The 26,257-nt window shown below is 38.4% G+C and overlaps 1 protein-coding gene across 2 annotated transcripts in view; it reads left to right on the top strand.

Moving 5' to 3' along the window:
• Positions 1-25,913, top strand: part of LOC136558407 (golgin subfamily B member 1-like) — a 34,297-nt gene extending 8,384 nt beyond the window's left edge. The window contains exons 12-29 of one of the 2 annotated variants that reach the window (XM_066552821.1): positions 121-238; positions 325-416; positions 895-1,045; positions 4,529-4,638; positions 5,436-5,559; positions 6,405-6,535; positions 7,690-7,799; positions 8,067-8,235; positions 8,654-8,758; positions 9,026-19,744; positions 20,144-20,295; positions 20,375-20,534; positions 21,797-21,949; positions 22,448-22,615; positions 23,497-23,594; positions 23,949-24,083; positions 24,718-24,832; positions 25,287-25,913. In XM_066552821.1, the coding sequence (XP_066408918.1) occupies positions 121-238; positions 325-416; positions 895-1,045; positions 4,529-4,638; positions 5,436-5,559; positions 6,405-6,535; positions 7,690-7,799; positions 8,067-8,235; positions 8,654-8,758; positions 9,026-19,744; positions 20,144-20,295; positions 20,375-20,534; positions 21,797-21,949; positions 22,448-22,615; positions 23,497-23,594; positions 23,949-24,083; positions 24,718-24,832; positions 25,287-25,445 (12,969 nt within the window). In that variant the 3' untranslated portion in view covers positions 25,446-25,913. Of the gene's footprint in view, positions 1-120; positions 239-324; positions 417-894; positions 1,046-4,528; positions 4,639-5,435; positions 5,560-6,404; positions 6,536-7,689; positions 7,800-8,066; positions 8,236-8,653; positions 8,759-9,025; positions 19,862-20,143; positions 20,296-20,374; positions 20,535-21,796; positions 21,950-22,447; positions 22,616-23,496; positions 23,595-23,948; positions 24,084-24,717; positions 24,833-25,286 lie in introns of both variants that reach the window. The other variant, XM_066552820.1, reaches the window with a different exon arrangement.
• Positions 25,914-26,257: the final 344 nt, after the last annotated feature.

Genomic DNA, 26,257 nt, shown 5'->3' with positions numbered 1-26,257 from the left:
CTGTATTGCACTTTAAATGTTAGAAAAACAGCTATTCAAGATACTACTAAAGAATAAGAAAAAAAGGGCTTTGCTGTGATTTGCTGTGTTTGAAACCCCCATAACTGTATTTTCTTTCAGTTTTCCTCAAAAAACAATGATGTATCTGCCTTAAGCAATCGTGTGTCAGAATTAGAAGTTGAAAATGAAGAACTACAGTCAAAACTTCAGTCATTGCATGAGATTGGAACTCAGAATGGTAAAAGAAAATCTTTTGTAGATGATCCAAACTAAAGAGACAAAAATAAATTGTCTCCTCATTAACCAAATTTGTTGTTTTTGTAGAAGAACTGCTGAAAAAGCTCGAGCTCTATGAAGAGCAGCAGAGGAAGCTGCAGGCTGATCTTGACCAAGTTACAAAGAGAGCAGCTTCACAGGTTGACTTGAAAATTGATTTGCATGAGTTATTGATTAATGGTGCTAATGAGACTTTGAAAAGTGTGTCAGCTGGATTTTGGAGCTGAGAATTAATTTATTGATAGATGGAATTGTCAATGGCTATTCAGTTGGAGAACATGATGACAGGTTTTCAATTACTCAAAGAGATTGATTTCTACCTACTTTGCACACACTTTAAATTACATTTTTCCAAGCAGTTTGCTGTTTATTTAGTTATGTTTAATGTGAGTCATCAAAGTGTGGCTGTTATTTTGTAGAAAAAATATTTTTAATACTTTATGAATTCATGGGATTTGTTTTTCACATAATCTACAATATCTACAATCTGCATTTACCAGTTTCATAGATTTTTATTTAAGTTAAATGATGAATTATGGTGGTGTGCTAACTTACAACGTATTTACATTCCCAGAGAGGTGTGGTAAATTTATTTTAATACAGAATTTCTCTTGTTAGGCCAGTGAATCAGGTAGTGTGGATGAACTGCAGAGTCGTCTCTTGGAATGGCAGGAAAATGTCCCAGAGTCAGAGGAGTCCCGGGATCAAGTCAGAGAAGAGAAATCTGCCATGGCCTTGAGAATGGCTCAGATTGAGGAGGAGAGAGAAGGTGAATTATTTTATTTCCAGTCCAACAATCCTGTTTTTATAGATTTGTGTGTGTCTGTTGTGCTTCAGACCGAATTGATAGCACACCACCATGACTCATTTCTGTAGTCATAAAATATGTATAGTTAGTGAAATTGCTGAATTTTGCAATTTCTGCTTTTTCCTATTCCCTTGAGTTTGTTTTTCATATATTCATCTTGTTTTATATAATTTTTATTAAGTAGATGTGCTGTTTGTTTGCCATTTGAGCTGCTGCTTTGTAAGACTGCTTGACAGGCTTATTGTCTGCATATGATAAATTATAAAAATGATAAAAAATAATATTTTATCAGTGATAAATAGTTCCCCATTGAAATATTAAAGCTGCCTGCATAGAGAACTGGTGAAAGTGTGGGGGACTATAGTGTTGGTTTGAATTAGAGAAATGAAGGTGGTGCTCAAGCAAAATGTACCTGACAACAAGAGAAACCTGCAGTTTCTCTTTAGGAAATTTCTCATTAATTCTGTCTAGGATATTTAGTGATTTGTTAGTAGGTGCCACTTGTATAGACCAGCTGAATAATGCTCACTGGCAGTGGCTTGGAGGTGGTTAAAAATACCAAATTACCTACAGAAAATAGTATTTCAAGTAATGTAAGGTTTTAGAGCTTGCTAAATTATTAATTAATCAGCTGATGAGAAACTGAAGTAGCTTCTATTAAAACTTATGAAGGTTTGGTTAAGTTTTAGATAGCTTTCACTGCTCTTTCCATGCTATCTTTACTAAATTACCTTTTTTCTCCCCTTAGTTAACTCTTTGGGGAATAATGGCAGGTTTTAATGCACAGAACCTCCCATCATAATTAATCCAGTTAGTTAATTTGAGCCTTCTCTTTTCAATCTGCAGCTGAATTATTTTTCATTTCCATAATCCATTTGAAAGTTCAGCATGTAAGCACAGAAATATTTTAAGGATCACGTCTCTTCTTTTTGAAGGATTTATGCTTTGGTATTGAAAGGGAATAATACCCCTCCATCAAATCTACCTGTTAGCACATCTGTGCTGGCCACAGAGCCACATGCAATATTAATAACACTTGTGAAATTTCCTCTGCCTCAGTCCAGGTTTAATTTTGCATTTTTTTTTCCCCTTGGGAGTAGCATGATCTTTCTGTTTCTTTTTTTCCTGCCGTTCCTCCTGGTGAGCCCTGAGCGTCCCTTCCCCCTCCACTCCTACCCTCCACTGCGATCTGGGCAGCCAGGGAGAGCAGTTTCCCATCAGTTTTGTGCATGCAGGTTCCTGCAGCAATGGCCCCTTGCAATGTACTGTTGCTGATTTCTCCTGCTCTTGCTTCTTGTGGAGCAAATTGCCAACAGTGCCTTGCAAGGTCTGCCATTGGTGGTTTGTGGATTTTAGCAATATGTGTAACAACTGCTGGGTTTTGACTCGAGTTTCTCCTGCCTTGCACTACCTGTTTTCTTCTTTTATATTAATGAAATCATCTTCATTTTTTCACTGTAGTAACAGCTGACTCCATATTTATGTTTTATCTAGAGACAAATTTCTTGGCTTGCCACGAGTGGTTGTGACTAAGTAAGAAGCAAATTAATTCTTAGTACTATCTGAAATTCAGTAGTATTTAAAAAAAATAATATTCCATCCCATAAATTGCTGAACTTGCATGCATTAACATTAACTACCAATATTTTAAGCCATCTGTAAGTAATATGTAGCATCAGTAGTGACTCAGGGAAGTACAGACACATCATAATTCGTTATATGCAGTGCATATCTGAAAAAAGGTATTCTGGGAAGTTTTTCAGGTTTTTATGTTAAATAATTGCGAATGGAAAGCTTCCTAAGCTGCTGTAAAACATTAGAAAATGTATTTAATTACTAGTTGTTCTTAAAGCAATGCTCAATTTAACTGGAAGTGTTTTATCACTTATTTGAGTGTGCTAAATCATTCTAAAGCTCCAATTTCTGTTCCTTCCATTATTCTTGTGACAGTTGTAATTTCATTGCTTTTTTCATCATCAGATACTTAGGAGCCTAAATATGTTGGGTTCCTATATTACAGTGTCAGAAGAGGGGTTAAATTTTTACCTGGAATAGATTTTATTCTTTGAACCCTTTAACTGGCAGTTCCTGTCAACAGAGGTTTAAGGCCTGTGATCAAAATTTGGCATTTAATTTTACAGCCTTGAAAAAGTGTGTATAATGATAAAAAAAAGGTAAAATCTGGAAGATACACAAGGGTGTTTCAAACACTTATGAACTGACAGTGTAAGAAGCCAAAGTGTAATTGAAATCAGAAGTATAATCCAGTTTATCAAACCCACTTGAAAAGGGTCATTGTTTTTTTCTTTAGCTTTTTTCCCCTCTAATCTTTTCTGACAAGACATTAGGGGTGTAATTTTGGAAAATTACAGGAATAATTTAAATCTAGCAGGTGCTATGGAATTTTGAGTTAAGGAAATCTGTAGTATAAGTAATCTTTGGCCAACTCAAATGAAAAGAAGGTATTCCTTGTAGAGCTGAGTCTCCAAATCGTTCCTGGTGTTGACCTCACAGATGCATTTACATTAATTCTCTGAGTTTTGTGTGCTGTGAGGACAACTGTGGATTCGTGTGGTTAAACTGAAAGCCAAATTTGTAGTTATTCAATTAATGTAACCTTCAATTAAAATATGGAGCCACCTTTACTTGCCCTCCCTTTCCCTGGCTGTGCTGTTGTGTCTGCTTTGCATGGAACGTGTTGTTTCCTAATCTTTACTCCAAATGTGTTTTGTTGTATCACAAAACAGATGGGAATGCACTTCAGGTGACAAATCATTTCTAACAAAGAACAGGATGCATACCTAAGCTTTCATATTCTCAGTTTATTCAGTGTGTTTATTAACTAGTGATTCTGTATTTGTCCTGAAAAGAATGATGTTACTAATTTGTGGTAAGATGGTTTGATGCCAGTGTAACACATGCTTGTGACTTCCTCAAATGATCTGGCTTTAGAGCCTGTACTAAAATTAAAGTTTTTATAAAAATGAATGTGATGGTTGAGGTTAAAAAGTCATCAGCTGAAAAAGCTGTGGTTTTTATCAGACAAATTAAGTATATTTGAACGTAGTAAATTGAATTGAGATGTAATTTGGCATTTTAATTGATTGGCTTTCCTTCTTAGCATGGTAACACCTCACCCTTTCCACCCTCCTGTATAAAGTCTTCTTTTGGAGCTGATGAAGAAGTGAAGTTAGACTTTGGTTTGCTTCTTCTTAGTGAGATGATACTCAGACTTTATGTTCTACATAGGAATGTTCGAGGGAAATCACAAGGTGAACGCAGTGGATTTTAATCTTTAATCTTGTTCCTGTCAGTCATTTGTAGGGACTTCACCCTGTCCCTGGTCTCTTTTCATGTAGTAGTGTCTGATATAAATGTAAATGCTTTCCTGTGGCACAAAACTGATTGAGGATGACTGGTTCTTTCCTGGCTGCTCCGATCCAGCCATAGTCTCAGGGCAGCAGGAGCTGGAGGAGGAACTGGCCACAGTTCAAGGAGTGGGCAGGCTGCAGCAGGCAAGAAGAAAAGGCAGTCAGACCAGCAGGAAGCTGCAGGTAGGTTCAAAGAGATGTGAGTATTTTTACCTGTCTATTAACAAAACTGTGGAAAGTACTGTTATTTATGGGGTGCTTTAGTCTTTAAAACATTAGGAGCTTAAGAACATAGCTGTTGGAACTGAAAACATTGATAAATTTAATGATCATGTACAGAGCCAGAAGATGGGAAATTCTCACACCTCTTACTCCTTTCCACTGAAAAATCACAAGGTTCTCTCTGGAGTAATTCCCACGCCTGAAGCCATGTGCATGCTTCAGATGTTAAGTCTGTTTTTATCTTCTATAAAATCTTTACAAATCTCTTTGCTGGTGGAGCTTTACTGAATAATTCGTGCCACTTCATTCAGGTGGACTTCTAGGTAGGTGGTGGTGTACCTTGCATGAAAAAATGGTAACTTTTTTAAGAATTAGGATGTCATTGTCCCATTAACAGACTGTTGGAAGAAGATAATTACTTAACTGATGCTTCAGAGGACTCAACTTCAGAAATCAGGGCACTAATTAAGATATCCAAACATTGTTATCCATTAGCTTCTCAGATAGCCAGGGGTGATTTTAAAGGCTTGCAGCTATCTTAAAGAACCTGTGGGAGACTTGGCTTTTCTGGAAATAATATCTGGAAGCTGGGCAGACCACTCTAGTTCATAGCAATCCCACGTACTTGCATTTAAGTGCCTGAATCAGTGCTGAGTTTTGGGATTTTGGATTGAAACTGTGGTTTTAGTAGCTGAATTATCTTACCCCTGCTTGCTTCCTTCTTTAAGTTAAGCTTCCTTCTCATGTTTTGTGTGTAGGAAGAATTCCCCTTCGATGGCAAACAATGCTTCCAAGAACTGAATGTCACCTTGGATAGCACTGACTCAGCTGAAGGAGAAAACATGGGAGGTTGGTGGCCAGAGTACCCTTCACCCAATGCAGGTGTGATAGCGACTAGACAGTTGATGAAAGCATGCACACAGCATCTGCATTTTGTGTCTATTTTTGTTTTCAAATTCAGTTAACAGCCTATTTGTGGTGTATTCTAATCTTTGTTGGATTTTTTGGCTTGTGTTTTCTTCCTTTTTGTTTCCAAGCATGTGCGTGCTGGATGAACTGCCTAGTTCTGGCTCACAAGTACAGCATCAATATGGCTGAGCACTGGAATTGGATGAGCTTTGATGCCCATCAAATATCCCATGTGGCAAGATCATGTGTTTGTTTTAAGTTATGAGTTCTTCCTGTGAATGTGCTTCCAGTTTATATCACAGTTATGTTGCAAACCAAAATTCCGTTCTATTGCTGCTTAATTTAAAAATGCAATTCTCAGTTTTTAATGCTGATGATTTTATATTAATGGTAAAGATTGCAAATACATCTTATTGTTAAGATGGAATGGGCTCACTTACAACTTGTCAGTCCAGACCAGTTTATTAATAATTTGTTAATATGTGATCCTGTAAGCACCTGATCAACTTGTGGTTAATGTAACGTGAGCCACACCATTGGTTGAGCCACAGTAGTGGTGGCTCAATATTTGAACATTTCTGCTAGGTCCTCTGAGTTCATGAGCTCTGCAACTTATTTTGGTTTTCCAATAGTTAAGGGTACTTTTGCCATCTAAATTTTGGGGATGTAGTAGCTCAGGCATTTCCACTAGAAATAGGTGAGATTTGTTTGTGCCCAACACTGATGAGAACTTTGAATAAAGAGCTGCGGCCATTTCTAGACTTTGAGAATTTTGGTGGACTTCTCTTGAAAGAATTTTCCTTCTTTGACCTGAGTAGGTTTACGGAGTGTGGTTGAAGAGCTGGAATTGGAAAGAAACCAACTGCAGGAACAAATACTTTCTCTGGAAGAGCGTTGTCAGGATTTGGAAGACAGATTTCAGCTTCAAGGTAGAATGGAGGCGCTCCAGGTGAGCTTTGGTTGTGTAAACCTGATGATGCAAGAGAATCATTTTATGTTATTTATATCACAGCCTACGCTAAGCTAAACCCATCAATTGGCAGCTGACAAAAAATGGCTGAAACCCAATTTACACTCATTAATTATGTCGTCAGAGAGTGCACACATCCTGTATTATGCTTTGAGGTTGAAGCCTGTTGCTTTTGTTCAGCATGTGGAGAATTATGATTAGGATTAAGCTTTATTTGTTCTAGAAACTTAGTAAAAAGACAACATGATTTTCATAATTCTTTGTGCAGAAGAATTTGCCTTTGTCAGAAGGTCCAGAATTAGATTTGGTTATGACGTGTTTGAATTTCCCACTCCTTATATCTCTTAAGTTTCTTTTCTGTAAGAGTGTGTGTATATTTAATTTTTCATATATATATGTACACATTTTTAGAGAAGAACTGATTATATAAAAATGATCCATAATTTTATATAAATAAATACACATGCAATCTAAACTCCAGATATTATCTAGACACATAGTTATATTTTAAAACCATTTACTGAAGCCCCACAAAGAACAGTAGAGTTCTTTTAAAAGGAAAAGTTATTTTTGGTATTGCCTGACTGACAAATTACTGTGGTAATTTGGGAACCATATTTTCACTGAGTGACACAGCTGATCTTGTACTCAAACTCTTGGTGCATTACTCATAGTTCTTTAACCGTTAAGTTGCACGTGTATAAAAAAGAATGACTGGTTTTAAGATGAGAGATAAGCTTACATTAATTATTGAGACTCTTGTAACAAAGCCTTTCAATACAGGTAACGTTTGGTGTAGAGGAAGAAGGGCAGCTGTTGAGGGCAGTGCAGGTGTGTTCTGTCTCCTCCAAAATGCCACCTTCTGTTCATGAATGGTGACAAGTTTGCCATGTTTGTCCTACTTGCTGTTGATTCTGGATGTGTTTTGCTTTTGGTTGTTGGTTGCAGTTGTATGACTTCTTTTTTTTCTTTTCTTTTGGTGGTTTTATTTTTGAATTGGTGCAGTGGATCTGACTAGAGTAGGAGATTTGTACTGTGTTTGAAACCTCCAAAAAGCTGTGTGAACAAAGTGAAGTGAAGTTCTCTCACTTCTCTGGGTGTGATAATGCTCTTCCATCATTGCTTTTTTGCAGAATGAAAATGAGCGTTTGCAAACTCAACTCACCCAATTGCGCAACCAACAAATGCGAGATGTGGAAAAGCATCAGATTCTGATCTCTGGCTTGAATGAGCAGCTTAAAGGGTAAAACCAAGGTTCTTTATACCACCACACACCATTGGCTTTCTCTGCTTTAAACTTCAGCTTCTAATGAGGCATATAGTCTCTCAAAACACTTGAAAAAAAAAATTACTTGGCTCGTGTTTCTGTTTGCAGTTGTGTTACTTTTATACTTGGGAGTTTAAGTGGAAAGTGCAAAAATAATGGTTCTCTTAGTTTGGGCTTAGTAAGTTTAGAAAACTTAACACAAGCTTTGTTTTCAAAATGTCTAAATATGTATTTTCTTTTCAGATTGAGTGACAGAAATAGTTTCCTTGAAAATTCACTTGGAGAAAGAGAACAAAAACTGGCGAGCACCACAGAAAAGCTGGAACAAGTTGAAACTTTGAGGAAACTGCTTCAAGAAAAGGATATTCTGAACAAAGAGCTTGGGGAAAAGTTTGTGCATGTTGAGCAAAAAGTAAGTTAAAATTATAATTACTATTTCACTTATTAGAACTGATGGGCTTTAACCATAACTTTAGATTTGTGTCCCAACAGAATTATTGCTGTTTTCCCAGTCTGAAAGTTTGTACTTTGTCCTTTGCAGTTTTGTTCATTTAATTTTGTTAAGTAATTTAATTTTGTAAGTAAGTACAATTAAGTAAGTTAAGTAATTTAATTTTGTTCATTCATTAAGTTTGGTGTAAGGATTTCTTAGACCCAGCACAGCTTTGCATGAAAGTATTTACATTTTACTGGGATGATAAGTTTTTGTTTATGAATTTAAACGTATAAACTTCACTGTTGTGTAAACTCAATATTATAACTGGTAACATCACAATTTTAATAGAATTCTATGTATTTCTATCACATGAACTTTTACTTTTAATACTAAGCTGAATGAAGCCTTAAAGAAATGCAGTGTGTATGAAGTGGAGAACGTTGAGCAGAAAACAGCCATCAGTGATCTCACTGAAAAAGTCGCTACACTGAAAGAAAAGGTAATTTATAAAAATAATATAAGAGAAGAAATTCTGCGTTCATTTTTCATGGCCCATTTAAGTGTCAGCAAAAGTGACAGCGTGAGCTGCTTTAAATTTTGTGCACTGAGCTTTCTGTTTGCTAAAACAATCTAAAGAAGAACACCTTGTGACTTTACGTTGGGTACAGTCTGATTACCTCAAATGCTTGTCCTATGTGTGGGGTGTAGCTTCTCCCTTTAACAGGTCTTTGGCGTATTCTTGTAACATTATTTTCTTGCTGTTTAGACTTTGAAACAAGACAGCGTGGTGGAGTCCATGCAGCTGGACCTGGACCAGACAAATGAAGAGCTTGACAAGTTGAATTCAAGCCATTTGGAGGAGAGGTCTCAACTCATTCAAGATCTGCAGAAACGTGAAAGAGAAATTGATAATCTGAAAGAAGCGCTGTCAGAAAAAGACAGGGAGATGTCTGTCCTGTCTCTGAACATGACAGAATATTCTGAGCAGGTTATGATCCTGAAGCATCAAGTGCAATGCAAAGAGGAGGAGATGCGAGGTGTGGAAGAGGCTTTATCAAAGGCTGAAAGGGAAATGCATTTGCTGAAGGAAGTACAGACAGCTGATGTGAGAGATGCCAGCGTGAAGATCTCTGCCCTTTCTGAGCAGAGTGAGGCCATGAGAATGGAGCTGGAGAGAGCTAGAGCTGAGAATGAAGCTAAAACCAAAGAAAACGAGGAGTTAACCAGGCAGAGCACTGAGAACAGTGTGACAATTAAGGATCTCCGCTCCGAAATCAAGGCCAGCAATGTTGCGTACCATAACAAGATCACGGAGTGTGAGTCACAAATTGCTCTGCTGAAAGAGCAAATTACTAAATCATCTGAAAAGCTGCAAGAAACAGAGGATAAACAAAGAAAAGAAATGGAACATTTGAAATCTCAGCTTGAGGAAAACAATGCTCTGAAGGAAAAATGGAACTCTTTGCTTAAAGAGAAAGAGAGCAAAGCACAGACATTGGAAAATGAGTTAAAGTCAATTAAAGATTCATACAACAAACTGGTTTTGGAAAATACTAAAAAAGATGAAGAATTGGCTGAATTATCCAGAAAACTCACAGAACATACTGATCATAAGGAAACAGCTAAAAAAGAGTTGCAAGAGAAACAAGAGCTCATTGTTTCATTAGAGCAGAAACTTGGGGCTTTGGAGAAGCAGAATGAAGAGACGAAACTTAAATTAATTGGGGATCTGAAAGCCAAAGAGATGTGTTGCCAAGAACTTAATGACCAATTAAATGAAATGCATAAACAAATTAAAAAATGGGAGATAGAGACACAGGAGAAAGCTTCAGCTAATAACCAGTTGCAGGCAGATCTTGAAGAGAAAAAAGAAGAATTGGCAGAGCAAATAAAAGCAAATGAATATCTGAAAAAAAGTATAGGTACAATGGAAAACGAGAAGGAACAGCTAATCAGAGAAAATGAGAATTTGTCAAAACTCCTGGATGTAAAAGAGTGTGAGTTGTTAAAGAAAATCCAGGCTGTGACAGAATTGGAGAATAAGTTATCTTTTAGCACTGCTGAGTACGAAAAAACTCTTTCTGTACTAAATTGTGATAAAAGCGCTCTGGCAAAAGAGATTGAACAACTGTCAGTAGTTGCCAAGCAAAAGGAAAGTTCAGTTGCAGAACAGCTGGGGGGGAAAACAAAGGAATGTAATGTGCTGGCTGAGCAGTTGTCTGAAAGCAAGGAACAGACCCAACAGTTGCATGAACAAGTGCAATCACTGCTCATTCAGCTGAAGGAGGTTAGAGATGAAGAAATAAAAAAAGAAGAAATGTTAAATAATAAATTATCTGAATGCAGTGGTCTAATCCAAGAGCTCAGCCATAGCAAGGAAAAGAACTTGCTCCTGCAGGAACAAATTCAAAGCATAACTTTGGATTTTGAAACTGCAAACAAGTCTCTTGAAGAGAAAAATCTTCAAAATGATTTGTTGCATAAGGAAATGGAGGAGAGTAAGCTTTGTGTTGTAGAATTGCAGGATGAAATAAAAAATCTTAAAGATGAAAAGACTAAATTAACTCAGTTGGTAGAGGAAAGAGACCTGGCTGTGAAAAGTCAGGGTTCAGAACTTGAGAAGTTTCAGAAGCAAATATTTGAAAAAATAGAAGAAAACACAGGGTTAAATAATCAGCTACAGCTATTAAGCAAGGAAATGGAGGTGCTTAGGCATGAAAAGGAGGACTTTTCAAGGTTATTGAATGAGAAGTCAGATGAATGTAAATGTCTCCAGTCTGAAGTTGATTCAGCAAGGCACCAAGCAGAAACATCAGCTCTAGAAAATAAAAAATTGAAAGCAGACATAGAGACAATTAGTGTTACAGTAATCAAAAAGTCAGAGGAAGTAGCTGCTTTAACTTCACACCTGTCTCAACAAAGTCATAGTATTTTAGATTTGAAGGACCAAATTGACAGCCTGGTGATGGAGAAAGAAAACTTAAAAATGACCTTTGAGGAAAAAGAAAGTCTCCTTTCTGAAAAGGAGGCTTTGATTAAGGATTTGAAAGATAGAGTGGTAGGAGAAGAGCGATATGTGGAATTCATTGCAGATCTCCAGCACCAAATACAAACCCTGAACTTTGAAGCTGATGAGCTCAGACACACAATGCAGGCAAAAGAAAATGAATTTAAGAGGCAAGCCCAAGAATTTAAGTTATTAAAAAATAAATCTGAAGAGTCTGATGTACTTAGGGTTCAACTGTCTGAGAATATGGAGGTTATTTCTAACCTTCAGAGTCAGCTTAAAAACGTGACAGAACAAGCATCCCAGTTGAATGACTCAGTTGCAAAGAAAGATGCATCTTTAAAAGAAAAGGTGGATGAATGCATGAGTTTAAAAGCACAGCTTTCTGCCCTACAGGATTCTTGTGTTGTGCAGGAGAAACAGTTACAGATTTTAGCCTCTGAAGCAGAACAGCTAAAAGTACTTGTTTCAGAAAAAGAATCAGCCATCAACAGTATTTCAGCATTCAGTGAAAATTTAAAGATGCAACTTCAAGAGAAAGAGACTGAGTGTCGTGTCTTAAAGAAACAGATGGTGGAGCTGCAGGAAATGAAAGAGAATTTACAAAAAGAAATAGAGTATCAGAAGAATGTAATAATTGAGATGGACCAGTCCTTATCAGAAAAGGAATCATCTCTTTCAGAAAACAAAAGTCTACTTGAAACTCTGACAGAGAAAGCAAGAAAAGATGAAGAGAAGACACATTTAATTTCTCAACTCCAAAGTCAGGTCCATGAACTTACACAAGAACTACAAAACTCTAAAGAGCTAGTCCATGAGAAAGAAAATGCCTTTTTATCTCTTCAGGAGAAAATTGCAGTACAGTACGAGCTGAAAACAGAGTTGAACGTTGCTCTTGGGCACAAAGATGAAATTATTGCTGGACTGCTTAATTCCTTAAAGGAGAAAGATGCCACTGTACAGTTGGCAGAGAGCAATGTTAGTGCTCTTTCTAGTGAGATTGATGTTCTCAGATCCAAATTAGAAGAAAGTGGAACAGCCATGAAAAACCTGAGTGAGGAATTTCAGGAAAAGAACAGGAAGCTTGATAATCATCAGAAAAAAATTGATTCTTTGACTGTTGAGCTTGACTCTCTTAAAAATGAGCACCAAAAAGCACTAGACCAAATAAATACCCGGGAACAAGAGCTCCAGCAGAAAGACTTGGCTGTGGAGTCTCTGCGTGTGACGTGCTCTGAACAGGCTGAGAAATTGGAGTGTTTGAAGCTGGAATTCAACAATGTAAATTCCAAATCATCTCAAGACTCCCACGACAACGCGCTTTTAATAAATAGTCTGCAGTGTCAAGTGGAGTCTTTAGAGAAAGAAAAAAAACTGTTGCAAGATGATGTTGGTAAACTGATGGCCGAAAACACACAACTTACTGCATCTCAGACTGATTTGCAAAAGAAATTGGAAGAGCTCCAGGAAATCCATGAAAAACTAGAAACCAGTGAGAATTATTCAAGGATGCAGATAGATGCTGTCAAACTGCAGATGAAGACTGAAAAAGAGAAGTTACAGATGCAGGTTAGTGTGAAGGGTGAAGAACTTTCTAATTTAGAACTTAAATGTCAAACTCTAGAACTAAGTCTGCTTGAGTCAGAAAACAAATGGGTGACAGAACTTGACAGAGCAAATTCACAAAATAATGATCTTACTGAGCAATTGAGCAGTTTAGAAAGTGAAATGAAATCAAAAGATAGCGAAATCCAGTCTTTGCAGCAAGAGCTGGATCTTATAAAAGAGCAATTAACTCAGAGCTTATCTCCATTACTTAGTAGTAGGCTTTTAAGTAAAGAAGAGAAGGCACAAATGTCAGATTGTGAACTGCAGCCAACTGATAGTAAAACTCAGTTGGAAAAATTCTCCACTCTGGTAACTGCTGTTCTGAGCAAAGAAGCAGAAGGAGAAAGTTTGCAACTGGCACTTCTAGAAAAACAGGAAGAAATAGACACCATGAAAGATGAATTAAGACGTATGGAGTCGCTTAAGAAGCGGAAGGAGGTGCTGCAGAGTGACATGGAAAAGATGAAGGGTAAATACATGTCTGAAATGGAATGTCTGTCAAAAGAAATGGTCTCACTCAAGGAGACAGTAGGCAAACAAGAGTGTCTCCTGAAAGAAAGGGAGGAGTCTTTGGCAGAAATAAATAAGCAGGTGGAATTTCTTCAGGACAAGATGAATAAATCAGAAGAAATGGTAAGAACTAGTCAAGAAAAGCTGCAGGCTGAAGGTAAAAAAGTAGCAAATCTCCTTGAAGAAATGGGGGAAAAAGATCACCTAATTGAAAACTTAACATCCCAGGTCAATCAGCAGAAGGATTTAATTTCTGGTCTAAGCCAGCAAATGAAAGAAAAAGACTCTTCTGTTACCCAGGTCATGGAGTCATTGTCTAATGAAATGCTGAATTTTTCTGAAGAGAGGAGTACATTAAATGCCAAACTTGAAGACCTTGAAGCTGTTCATAATAGTTCAGTGGCAGAGCTAAACCGAGTATTGCAGGAACTTGGAGATTGTAAGAAAGAACTGGAACATAACCAGGTTATGTTAAGCAATAGGGAAGCTGAGGTTAAAGATTTAATGAATGAAAAAGAGGAGATGAAGTGTAATCTTGAGAAAATGGGCAAGGAAAAAGAGAATCTGAAAAAGAAGCTTCAAGCGGCATTGATAGTAAGAAGAGATCTGATGCAAAAAGTTGGGAAATTAGAAAAGAGTGGACAGGAAGAAATAGAAAAAGAGCAGAAAAAAGCAGAGAAGCTGTTGAAACAAGTTAATGAGTTAACAGACAAACTGAAACTAATTGAAGGACAAAATAATGATTTTGAGTCTCATCTTGAAACTTTGAAACAGCAACTTGTAGAAAAAGATGCAAAGATAAGTGATCTGACCAAAACCTTATCTTCAAGAGCATCCTATTTAGAGGAACTTCAGCACAATATTGCAGAACTGAATGATGTCATAGCTGAAAAACAAAATGTTTGTGAGCAGAACCTAAAATCTTTAGGGGAGAAGGACTCTATGCTTGCTCATCTGCAATCCATGCTTGATGAAAGAGCAAGGGCATATCAAGAGGAACGTTCTCAGTTGCTCTTGACTCTTGAAGAGGTGAAGTCTGAACTTAAAAAGAAGGAAGAATTGTTGAAAGATTCCAGTTTAGAAGAGCTTCGTTCAAGTGCTGGAGATGGGAATGAGTGTCTGAATCTCAGCAGTGACGTTAATGTCATGAATCAATTACAAAAAGAAAAAGAAGCTTTACAGAGGGAGCTTTTGTTAATGCAAGAAGATATGAAAAAATTCCAGCAAGAAAGGGATGAGCACATGAAACTGGCAACAGATTTTGATGATCAAAAAACCCACCTTGAGCAGCTCAGGCAAGAGCATAAAGCACTATGGGAAGTTCTCCAAACAAAATGCAAAGAGCTGGGCTTTAACCAGTTAGAGTGGAAGGAGCTGGTTCCATCCAAGGCACTGCTGGGAGAAGAGCAAGCTGACCCAAGAAGTCTGGAATCAGACAAACCAAGAAACAAGGTTCACATTGCATCCTTGAAAGAGTCAGAAAACACAGTCACTTCAGTGCCAAATGAAAACATTGAGCTAAAAGAACTCAGAAGTGATTATGCACAACTTCAGGAGGAAACAGAGATGTTAAGAAAAGAGCTGAGAAAAATATTGGTTGAATTTGGTGATGATAAAGAAGAAACAAACAGTTTAAAGTCTTTGAGACAGGAGGAGCAATGTCAGGGCAGCTTGTTGGAGGACCTAAAGCACCTACAGAAAAAGCTGAAAGCACATCAGACTGAAACTGTGGAGCTCAAGGCAGTGCTTGAACATGTGAATGATGAGAAAAAAGCACTTATTAAAAAAAGTGAAGATGATTACAGGATGAGCCAGGAGGAACTGCAGAGGTCACGAATTGAGGCTAAGCAAGAGGTTGCAGGAAAGAATGAGGAAATAAAAGCACTGAGATGTTCACTTACAGATTTAGAAGAGAAACTTGGTCTGGAAAAAGAATTATTAAACAAAGCCATAAAGGAGGGCCAGGAAGAAGCCCACCATTACAAAACAGCCTTTGAACACATGAAGAGTGAAAAAGAGGAACTTCTCAGCTCTTTGGAAAAGTCCAATTTGGAACTAATTAAGTTGAAAAAGGAGGTAGAACATTTCAGTGAAGAAAACAAAAGTCTTGTGGCAGAGCTGTGTATGCTGCGTGAGAAGGCTGAGATGAGTAAACCTGTGGTGTTGGGCAAAGAGCTTAAGGAAGGAAATGGGACTGAAAAGGAATTGGGAGAGGTTGGTTCAGAAAGTAATTCCCCTCAAGAGAATTTGGAAAGAAAAGTCACTGCTCTTCAACTATCAGAGACTGATTCCTCTGGGAAAACTAAACTGAGAGAAGCAACAGAATGTGAAATCCAGAAACAAATGCAAACAATGGAAGAGCCACTGGCAAAACCTTCAGATTTAAATGATTCCAAAGCCCAAGAGCAAAGAGCTGTAACAGAAGAGAGATCCAGAGAGCGCCTCCAAAGGAAATTACAGGCGGCTTTAATATCACGTAAAGAAGCCCTGAGAGAAAATAAATCTCTAAAGGAGCAGATTGATCAGCTGATGTTGGAAAGAGAGGAACTAGTGAACAAGACAGGAATGCTGGAGCACTTGTTAGAGCTTGGCAGAGAAAAGCAGAGTTCAGGTGCTGTGGCTCCCTTGTCTGGAGAGGAGAGCCTTGCTTCGGAAAATGCGAGGTTGCTGACTGAAAATGAAAACCTCACTGCGGCGTGTGAAAGTCTGAAATCCACCATGGAGTCCATAGTTCAGGAAAAAGAGGCCTTTTCTTTCCAATTAAATACCTTAAAAGATTCTCAGACAGTTGAATTGACAGGATGGAAGGCTAAACACAGTGAATTAAAGCAGGAGTATGAATCGCTTCTTCAGGCGTACGAGAATATCAGTAGTAAAGTGGCAGATATGAGGCAAGTCATTGATGTCAGTAGGAAAGAGAAGCAAGAGGCTGTTCAAAGAGTCAGGGAAGGACAGTCTGAAAAGGAGGCTCTGCAGAAGCATTTAAATAATCTCCTTGATGAAAATGAGGTTATTAAGAACCAACTGAAACAACTCGGTGAATCCAAGAAAATGGAGGTCGAGGAGTTACAGAGCAAAGCAGAAAGGCAGATCCGTGAGCAGGAGGCCAGGATGCAGGAACACCAGGATCGTCTGTGTGAGCTCACTGAGCAGAACCACCAGCTGATGGAGGAGAACGAGCAGCTGAAACAAACCTCTGAAAACCTAAAGCAGGCTTTAGAGAAAATTCAGAATGAGAATGATGTACTTCATAATAACATCACTGTAACCAAAGCCGCCTTGGGAGAGCTACAGGTTCAAATGGAAGTGTACCAAAATGATACACAATCCAAAATCAGTGATGCATTATGTGAGAATGAATCACTGTTAAAGGACATTAATGTGTTAAAGAATAAACTCTCTGAAAAAGAACAAGCTGTGCTTGTCCTAGAAAAAGAAAGAGAATTAATTTCAGAAAAAGCACAAGAAACTGAGAAATCTTTGCTCCACAAAACTCATTGTCTAACAAAGCTGGACACAGAATTTAAAAGTCTAACACAAGAAATTGTTAGTCTAAATGAAAAAGTTAAGATTTTAGAGGATGACAAATGCCTGTTACAGGAAGAATTAGAAAATGTACAAGAAAGTTCTTACAAAGTAAAGAGTGAGAGAGAATTTCTTGAGACAGAATTGCTTAATCATGTAAAAAAAGTTGATCATCTTACTGATAGGATGAAATCAGCACAGGTACAGAATAACTTGTTGTTACAGCAGCTGGAAGAGTTAAAAGCAGAAAAATCTAATGCAGTTAGAGAAAAGGAAGAACAGCAGCTCCATCTTGTAAAGATATTTGAGGAAAAGGTGAAAAGTGCTCAAAGGGATAATAATGGGACTAAAAACAAAACAAAAGAATTGCAAGAACTCTTAAAGGAGAAACAGCAGGAGATCAACCAATTGCAAAAGGATTCTATAAAGTTCCAGGAGCTGATCCTGGATTTGGAAAGATCTGTGAAATTGTCACAGTCAAAAAGTGAAAAATTTGAAAAGGACTTAAGTAATGCCTCAGAAAAGCTGGCAGAATCAAATGATGAAATACTTCATCTCGAGGGAAAGCTTACTGCACAGATGAACCTGTTGGATCAGTCAAAAAGGGAAGTGGACAGGCTTAAAGAAGAGAATCTAAACTGGAGGAAAGAACTTCAGAAGAAGGGAGATGAACTGCAGCTTCAAAAGAGAGGATATGAGAGAGAATTGGAATTTCATCTCCAGCAGCTGAAATTGCTTCACAAAAGTGAAATTTCGAACCTGGAGGAAAGACACAGTGCACTCCAGAGAGAAAAGGATCGGGTGATGGGTGAGGTCCAGGGTTTGCAGGAGGAGGTCAGCACCAAGGACTCTCAGAACAAGCAGCTGCAGGCAGAGCTGAACGCAGCTCTGGCACGACTGGCTGCTTTCACGAAGTGCATGTCCTCCCTCCAGGATGACAGGGACAGGGTCATCACTGAGATGAAAACCTGGGAAATGCAGTTCAAAGAGGCCATCCAAAACAAGGAGAAACAGCTGGAAGACAGTAACAAAAGAATAGCAGCTTTGCAAGATGAATTGAAAGATAAAATGACTCAGATTCAAGAACTAAATATCAAATATTCTGTGGTAGAGGAAACAAAGGATGAACTGTACTTGAGGCAAAAATCTGTTGATATGCAGCGCTATGAAGAGCTCTGCAGGATAAAGGAAGAAAATACCTTCTTTTTTAACAGACAGCAAGAGCTGGAGAGTGTTCTTCAGTCCAAAGAAGAAGCTTTGCAAGCACTCCTGAAAGAAAATAATTCTCTAAATCATCTCATAGAGAATAGTAAGAGTGCAGGAAGAGAGATAAAAGCTCTGGAAAGTAATTTTACGAGACAGGAGCAAGAATTGCAAGAGCTTCTAGCAGAGAAGGAAAAGATGAATGCTGAATTGCAAAAGCAGATGACCATTTCTGAGCAAATGAAGGTCATGCTAAATAATAAAGACAAAGAAATTTCCTTACTCATTTCTTCAAAAGGGGATGAAATTTCAGACTATCTGATTCAGGTACAGACTCAACATAGGAATCAGATCAAAGAGTATGAACTTCAGGTAAGGTCTTTGCAGATGGAGAGAAAACAAGCTGAGGAGTCCTGTCAGAGGCTGGAAAACGAGCTGAGAAATCTCCAGGTGAAAGCAGAAAAAGCAGCTCAGGAGAAGGCTGTGATTGCCAGTGAAATAGATGCCTTTAAAAAATCCATGTCATCTCTCCAGAACGACCGGGATGATCTTTTTACCAGATACAAGGAGCTGGAACATCTTCACCAGGATGTCTTAAACCAGAGGGACAGTCTCCTGCTTGGCAGTGCAGGTGAGACTAATTCTTTGAAACAGGAGTTAAGGGTCCTCCTCAATCGGATTGATGATCTGCATTCTGAAAATGCAATGCTGAGTGCACAGTTGATAAAATACAGGGAAGATCTAAACCAGGTTTTATCTCTGAAAGATCATCAGCTGAAGGACTTACTTAAGCAGAAATTGGAGTGTATTAAAAGCCTTGAGCATGAAAAATACAATCTTCAAAAACAAATTAAAGAGATGCAGCTTTCCACTGAAGTGCAGAAGGGGGCTGCTGTGACCTTGGAACATGAGAATAAAAAATTGGCATCTAAAGTAAGTGATTTAGAATCTCTAATTGCATCACTAAACAAAGAGAAACTTGTTTCTGAGTCTGGAGAGAAGCTGCTAAGTAGTGAGAGTATTCAGAAAAAAGAATCCAATGGGCAGCATGGAGGAAAGCTTCAGAAAAAGGTTCAGGAGCTCCAGAAATCCAGAGGCAGAAATGCAGATGAGGAATACAGTGGGACTCTTTTGACACTTGAGGATGGAGATAAGCCTGATGCTTCTGCAGAGAAGATGCTGCTTGAAGTTCAGTCTCAAAACAGGGAGTTGAGATCCCAAAATGAGGCCTTTGGGAAGGCAATGACTGCTCTGCAGAACGACAGAGATCGAATCATAGAGGACTTCAAAGTTCTTCAGAACAAATACACCTCTGAACTCAAGACAGAAAGAAAAAAAGGAGGTGAACTTGCAGCTGAATTGGAGGGATTTAAATCCCATCTCATTAGTATCCTCAAAGAAAACTCTCTTCTGCATGGGGCTGTCCTTGATGCTGCAGGCCAGGTTAGCCTTGCCCAGGTGGCTGATGACTTTGGAAGTGTCTGTAGGACTTTGGTCAGTCGGGAGCTGGAGGTGAGCAGGCTCTCAGCTGAGTGTGGGAATTATGCCCAGCAGATGGAAGCGTTTGCCAAGGCCATGGCCAGTCTCCAGGATGACCGAGACAAATTGCTGCAGGAGCTCAGCCATCAGAAGGTAACTTCTGAAGCTAAGCAGGGCACAGCTTCGTTTCCCATTGATTGCAGCAGCATCAATGAGAAAAACACTGATAAAAGTAGTTTGGATGTGCCTCAGAACAATGGGGAAGCTTTGGTAAGTTGTAATTAGCCACATGGCTCTGTCATTTTATTCTTCGTGCAGAAAATGCTCAGAGGCGTGTGTGATTCTGGAGTTTAACTTTGTGGATTGTGTGAGTGCTAAGACAGCACTGTGTGCCCAGAGGAGGTGTGTTTACAGTTTTGGGAGTTAAGGTAATTACTCTGTTAAACAAAGCAAATAGGGAAAACCTTCGTCTGTAATTAGAATTTTAGTTCTAATCAAACTTCACCCATCTAGTTTTCATTCCAGTTCACTAATGATGTTTATTAAACCTAGGCTAAAGAAGGAGCCAGCCTTGCAGCTGTTGAAATATCCAAACTGAAGACCAAGGTTGATGATTTGGAGAAGGCTTTGCATCAGACAAAAGCCTTCCAGGCAGAAACTGAGAGAGAGATCACATCATACCAGAACGAGCTGGCTGGACTAAGGTACAACAGTGCAGCTTCATACTCTTCATTGATTTGTAAAGAATATAGAATTGCTTAACATCTGGTGTTTTGTGTTCAGAATGGAAAAAAACCTCCTCCTCTCCGAGTCCCAGGCGCTGAGGAATCAGTGTCAGATCACAGTGGCTGAGAAGGACCGGCAGATTGCAGAGCTCCAGAGGCTGCAGCAAGACATGATTGGGAAGAAGTCACTCCCTGCTGGCAGCACTTACCCAGTCAAGGTAAAAACATGGAATGTAGCAGGAGTGTAAAGTGGAAGGTAGCAGCTTATTGTCTGAAATTTGCAGCCTGCTTCTCCAAAGAGCAGTCTGTAGTAATACTGTAAGTTATTGTCTTAAATTAGTTAAATCCAGAATGTAAAAGGAAGACGTTGAAAAACAATTAAATGGTTTTATTTCATTGAGATTTATTATGGCTGTAACCCATTTTCAGGAACAGCCTTTTTAAAGGAATTGAAAAAGAGTTGGTGGTTTACATGGGCAGCAGGTTTCACAGTTTGTATAGTTGATGCAGAGAGATTTTAAACACTTAATGAAGTTCATTCTTCAGAGCCTAAATCCATGTTACTGCAGAATGGGACTGCCTGGGGGAGAAAGGGGAATGGAAGTGTTCGTGTCCTTCTCCTGAAGCAGCTGGAGCTGGCTTCTGCCAGGAACAAAATCCTGGGTTTAGAAAGGCAGCAGCTGACACCCAGGCTGGCAAATGCTGTTTTGTAGACTGTCAGGAAGGATTCAAGGAACGTGCTTGTTTTAGAATAATATTCTTATTTACCTTCTCTGTGCCAAATGAAGGAAGCAGTATTCATTTTAATTTCATTAAAACCAGAATTTTAGTTGAAGTTTGTATGCTGTTCATTTTCTATGATTACAATCATGAGTAAGAGCTATTGGCCAGTAATGCCTGTGGGTAATGGAGTATTTTATGTGGTAAAAACCTTTTATTTCATGATTGTATGGGTGAATAGATTCCATAAAGCATTAGAGATGGCACATATCCCTCTCTTATTAGAGATTGATATCAAAATGTTGAGCTGCCAGAGATAAAGAAGGCCAAAGCTGTAAATTGGTAATAAATTTTTTCTTTTCAAATTTTTTTCTTTTTGCTTTAAATGAGTATTTACAAAACAGTTGTTTTACAAGTCATGAATACAAGACTTTATTAGCTTGAAAATAATTTTTGAAAGGTGTTTTATATTAATCTTTTGCTATTTTTTCCCTTTTATTTTTGTGCTTCACATTATTTGCAAAATAAAAATTAGATTGGGTTGCCTTTTTGTGGTAATTTTTTTTTTAATGCAAGTACTAACACTATATATATGTATTAAAAAAAATCTTGTATTTAAAGTGTCTTTCAACTGTGGTATTAAGTTGTGAGAAGAAAATAATGTGAAGAGGGAATTCTGTAGGGTGTATTTAGTGTTGGGGCTGTGCATTATTTAGGGAACTCCTGCACCATTTACCCTGAATATCCTGATATTTTTAAGGCTTTGGAAACTGCCTCCCTTGTTGGAAGTGCAGATGGAGCAGAGGAAATCAAACATCTCCTGGCTGAGAAGAACCAGCTGCAGGTTGAGCTGCAGCACTGCCTCCAGGAGATGCAGCAGAAGGACCTGCACTTCCAGCAGATGAATTCCAAGGTAGCTTGAAGCAACTGCCCTGATCCTGAAAAGCTCATGTGAATCTGGGCTGGCCTCATGTTGGAATATTGCTGAAGTGCTGGTGTCTTGCATGATTGAATGGTATTTCACTTAGAAACGTAGATATTTTAAAAGAACTCAACATGGACATTCAAATTAAATGTAATTTCTGTCAGGCTTTCCTGACTTGGTGTTTTTCTGAGAGGTTTGTTGGACTCTCTGAACTTCTACTTACAGTCAAATATTTTTCATTAGAGACAGAAACAGGTGTCTGTCTAAGCTGGAACAAGATTTCAGCTTCTGGTTTAGGTGTACTGATGCCAAGGGGGAAATCACTGCTCAGCTTTCATTATTTCCTCTGCCCATAAAACATCTTAAATCCCAACTGAAATCTGACCTTGCCAAAAAGTGGATGCAATTTTGAAACAGCAGGTCTCAAATCTGCAGGGATTTCCTGGGAGAGCTAATTTTAATGACTTTGATGTGAATTTCTCTCAGGTTGTGCAGTCAGCAGAAGAGAATGCTGTCCTGTCTGCCCAGCTGAAGACTCTTTCCCAGACTCTGAGGGACAGCCAGCTCCATTACACTGATCTGCAGAATCGTTACGTGAGGCTGGAGAGGGAATATCAGGCAATGCAAGTGACATCTTTCCAAGGCTCAGTCCAGGTAAACAGATACATGGAAAAGTTCTTTGGTTTCTTCCTTCTGTGCTTACACTTTTCTGGTTTTCTTGCTAAAAATGAAATAAAGTACTTTTTGTAGTCCTGTACTTTTTGTAACCCTGTAGTGACCCAGGGTTTTTCTGGCCCGTGAATGAAGAAGATAAATGTCCTTGTTGTTGTTAAGCTGCTCTATTTTGACTTTTCATTTAAGGAAGCTGTTTTATGTATTGTTTTGTTTTGAAACATCTTTTTTGAGTTGGTCTGCAGCTGGCAGAGATAACTGGATGATCACTGCTCAGTGGATCAGGAAGTTTAGTGATAATTTCACATCAGTTGTAGATCACTTTACAATATGGAGTAATATTTTTGGAAGTGAGATCTACATCACCAGTTCATCATTTCAGAACCCTTTGCCAACACCTCATACACATCTGTTAGATTATTATTTGGGGTTGGATCTTGATGATTTTTAAGATCCCTTCCAACCCAGTCCTTTATGATTCATCATTATTCCTTTATTCTTAAAAAGCTTTCCTGTACTGCTTTAGTTATTCATTAACAATCATTAAGAGAACACCCTGAAACAGCATATGAATACATATAGAAAACAACCCTTGCTCTCCATAAATGGAAATAAATCCAAACAAGAACTGTAAATTAAGAATAAATTAATAACTGTCTTGATTCTGGAGTTGTTCATGTGTAGATGCATTTCTTTTCCCCTCAGACATTGTTGAGAGTTGGAAATGAAAACATTAAGTGGCACAAATAATTATCCATTCCACTGTTTTGTGGTGCCATGGATTCTGTAATTGAAATAAAGACTTCTGGCAAGTAGAAAAATGGTCACTTGTTTGGTTTTTTTTTCCCCTTAATATTTTCTAGGATGAAACGAGAGCAGAAGTTCCCCCTGGAGCGCCACGGGAGAGATCTGGGATTATTGTGGAGACAGACAATATGGAGCTAAATGAGCTCAGGAAAAGGTCAGGACTCAGAGCATGTATTAGCAATATTATTTTCCTGACAGCTGTGTTGTGAGTGTGAAAGTAATGCTTTTCTATCCCTCTGAGGCATTTGTGTGGAGATGGAGAAGGAGTGGATTTACAGTGGATTACATGAATCATAAGCCATATTCTTGAATTGTTATCATCTGGTAATACTTGTGGTTTGTATCTGTACATAAATATACTGATTATTGGTGGCTTTATCTCAATATTTCAGCTGAAGCATCTCATTATAATTAAATCTGTTGCTAAAAGGAGATCTAATAAAAAAAGAACAAGTAAGTAATTTTTTGAGTCCATGAAACATTGATTTCAGATTTTGTTTTCTCCCAGGCTTGCAGAGTCTGAGCAGCAGTATGAGTCAATGCAGCAGAGTCTCTCCCAGCTCACAGAAACACTGGCAGAGGAGAGGAGGAGGAGAGAAGCTGCAGAAGAGGCTCTTGGACTCTCTGAGGAGAGAAGTAACAGGTAAAACACAGACTATTTGTTTACCTTTTATTTTTGGTGAGATTACTGAGAGGTTTTCCTGTTGGTCTTTGATTTTTTTGAGATACTCCTACTACTTCTAATAATAATAATAAACCTGTGTGTGAGCCCACAGTGCCTGAAGTAGTGAAAATCCATGTGTTAAAAATAAGTTAAACACTAGATCAAAAAAGTGCTATAGGCTTTGGGGTTTTTTTTCTTTACATTATTTCATCTGTTAGACTGTTCATTTGTTAGTAGTCGGTGCTATTTCTTTTTTTCCAGGTTATATGGGAAAACAATTTCCTATCTAGCAACTTTAGCAGAGCCTCTGGTTAGATTGAAAATATCATTATGCACCTGCATAAATAAAGGGTCCCTCACTACCATCACCTCAAAGTCACTATTCAGTCAGCTGGTGATGGTGGGGATTAATTCTGAATAAATGAAGCACCTTGAGAGTAGATTGTAAATAGAGACTGAAAAAGACTTGGCAGCATAAAGTGAGTCAGCATTTTGTGGGCACCTTTCCTTACTCATTTTAAGTATGCAAAATAATGGCTTTTGTGTCAATTCAGTACTTAAAAGAGGAGATAATTCAGCAGTGCCTGTCTCTGTGCCTTGAATTTTTCTCTAGATTTGAAGTAGGCAGTTACAGGTCTGTCCCCAGTGACTACACTGTCCAGATGGAAGATGAGGAGGAGAGGGAAGCCTTAATTATCAATCCCAGTGAACATGTTGTTGTGAGAAAGGTAAGGGAATGAAAGCCTTTAAAAACCCTCAGCTCCTTAAAAGTGTGGGAAAACATCTTTCATTTCTTTCTGTGGGGGCTGTGAGTCCAAGACCAGCAGGTGTGGAAACCCTGCCAGAAAACACACTGCATATGTCCAGGTTAAAAACTGCACGTAATCACGTTTATGCTACACGTGTGGCCATTAAATAAACTCTGTGTTTCATTATGCATGCCCAAAATGCAGTATGCATGTTGGTGTGTGGAGTTACATAATACACAGCTTGGATTTATCCCTTTCCCCTCATTAATGCTGGGTTTGGGGCCTTTCAACCATTTATGCTTTGGTATTTGGCATCATTTGTGTTTGGGGTCGGTTGCTGTGTCAGAGACTAAAGGTTTGTAGTGCCTCAGAAATCCAGAAATCTGGTTTGTATTCCTGATTCTTTTTCTGGTAACTTTTGTCTCTTCCCCAGATGAAAGGAGGAGCCCTTTCCTTGCGCCGCTGGCTCCGGGGGCGAAGCCTTTACTGCTCCAAGCTGCTGACGGCCCGAGCCAAATCCCGCTATTTATTCCTCACCTACCTGGTCACACTACACCTCCTTGTTGTCCTGTGCCTCACTGGTGTGCTCTGAATGCACTGCCCTCCCTGGGAGGCTCCTTTCCCTGTGGGCAGTGCCAGCCCTGAGGCTCCTCACATGCTGCTCTTCTGCTGTGCACTGGACACAGTCCTACAAATCCCTGGGACACTGCACCCAAACCTCGAGCTTCTCCAGTGAAACTCCTGCATATCACACTTGCTCCAAAGTTGACTTGAATTGCTCTTTTACAGTGGGATATTATATTTGTAAGGAGAAAATATTCCCCTCTGCCCTATAAGGAAACTGCTGCATACAAGTTATTTAATATCGTTTGTGGGTACATAATGGTGGATTACTACTGAATGGGTTGTAAATGATATCTTTTCTATACAAATTTTATTTTAAGAGTTAAACTATAAATTCTAAAGGAATATCAAACTATTACTGTATATTGGCTTCTTGATTATAACAAGAAGTTTTATGGAGTGCAATAAAGGAAGAACTACTGGATTTTTGATTTTCTTTGGTTGGTTAGGTGGTTTTTCTTTGTTTTTGGGCTGAAAATAAAAGAATTTAGAAGGTTCTTTCCCATTAAGTTTGTAAAGAAACCAAGATGCACAGATCTGTGTGTGGTAGTGAGGTAAGCTGGTGATTAAAGATTCAGTAGAAATTCACAATTGAGGGGATATAAATATTTCCAACTTCTTATATTCTTTTTGTAATTTTTTAGTTTTCATAACTTGTGGAGGGTTCAGTATTTTTTAAATTCACTTGCACTTTTCTTGGTGAAGCTTAGTTACTGCCTGTCTTGGAGGCAAAATGTTACTCAGCTGCAAAACACATGAGATGCAAGCTTCTAAAGACAC

Source organism: Molothrus aeneus, chromosome 6, assembly GCF_037042795.1.
Source record: "Molothrus aeneus isolate 106 chromosome 6, BPBGC_Maene_1.0, whole genome shotgun sequence".
In the NCBI taxonomy this organism is placed as follows: Eukaryota; Metazoa; Chordata; class Aves; order Passeriformes; family Icteridae; genus Molothrus; species Molothrus aeneus.
Note: the sequence above shows the minus strand (reverse complement) of the source record. Positions and strands in the feature narration are given on the sequence as shown.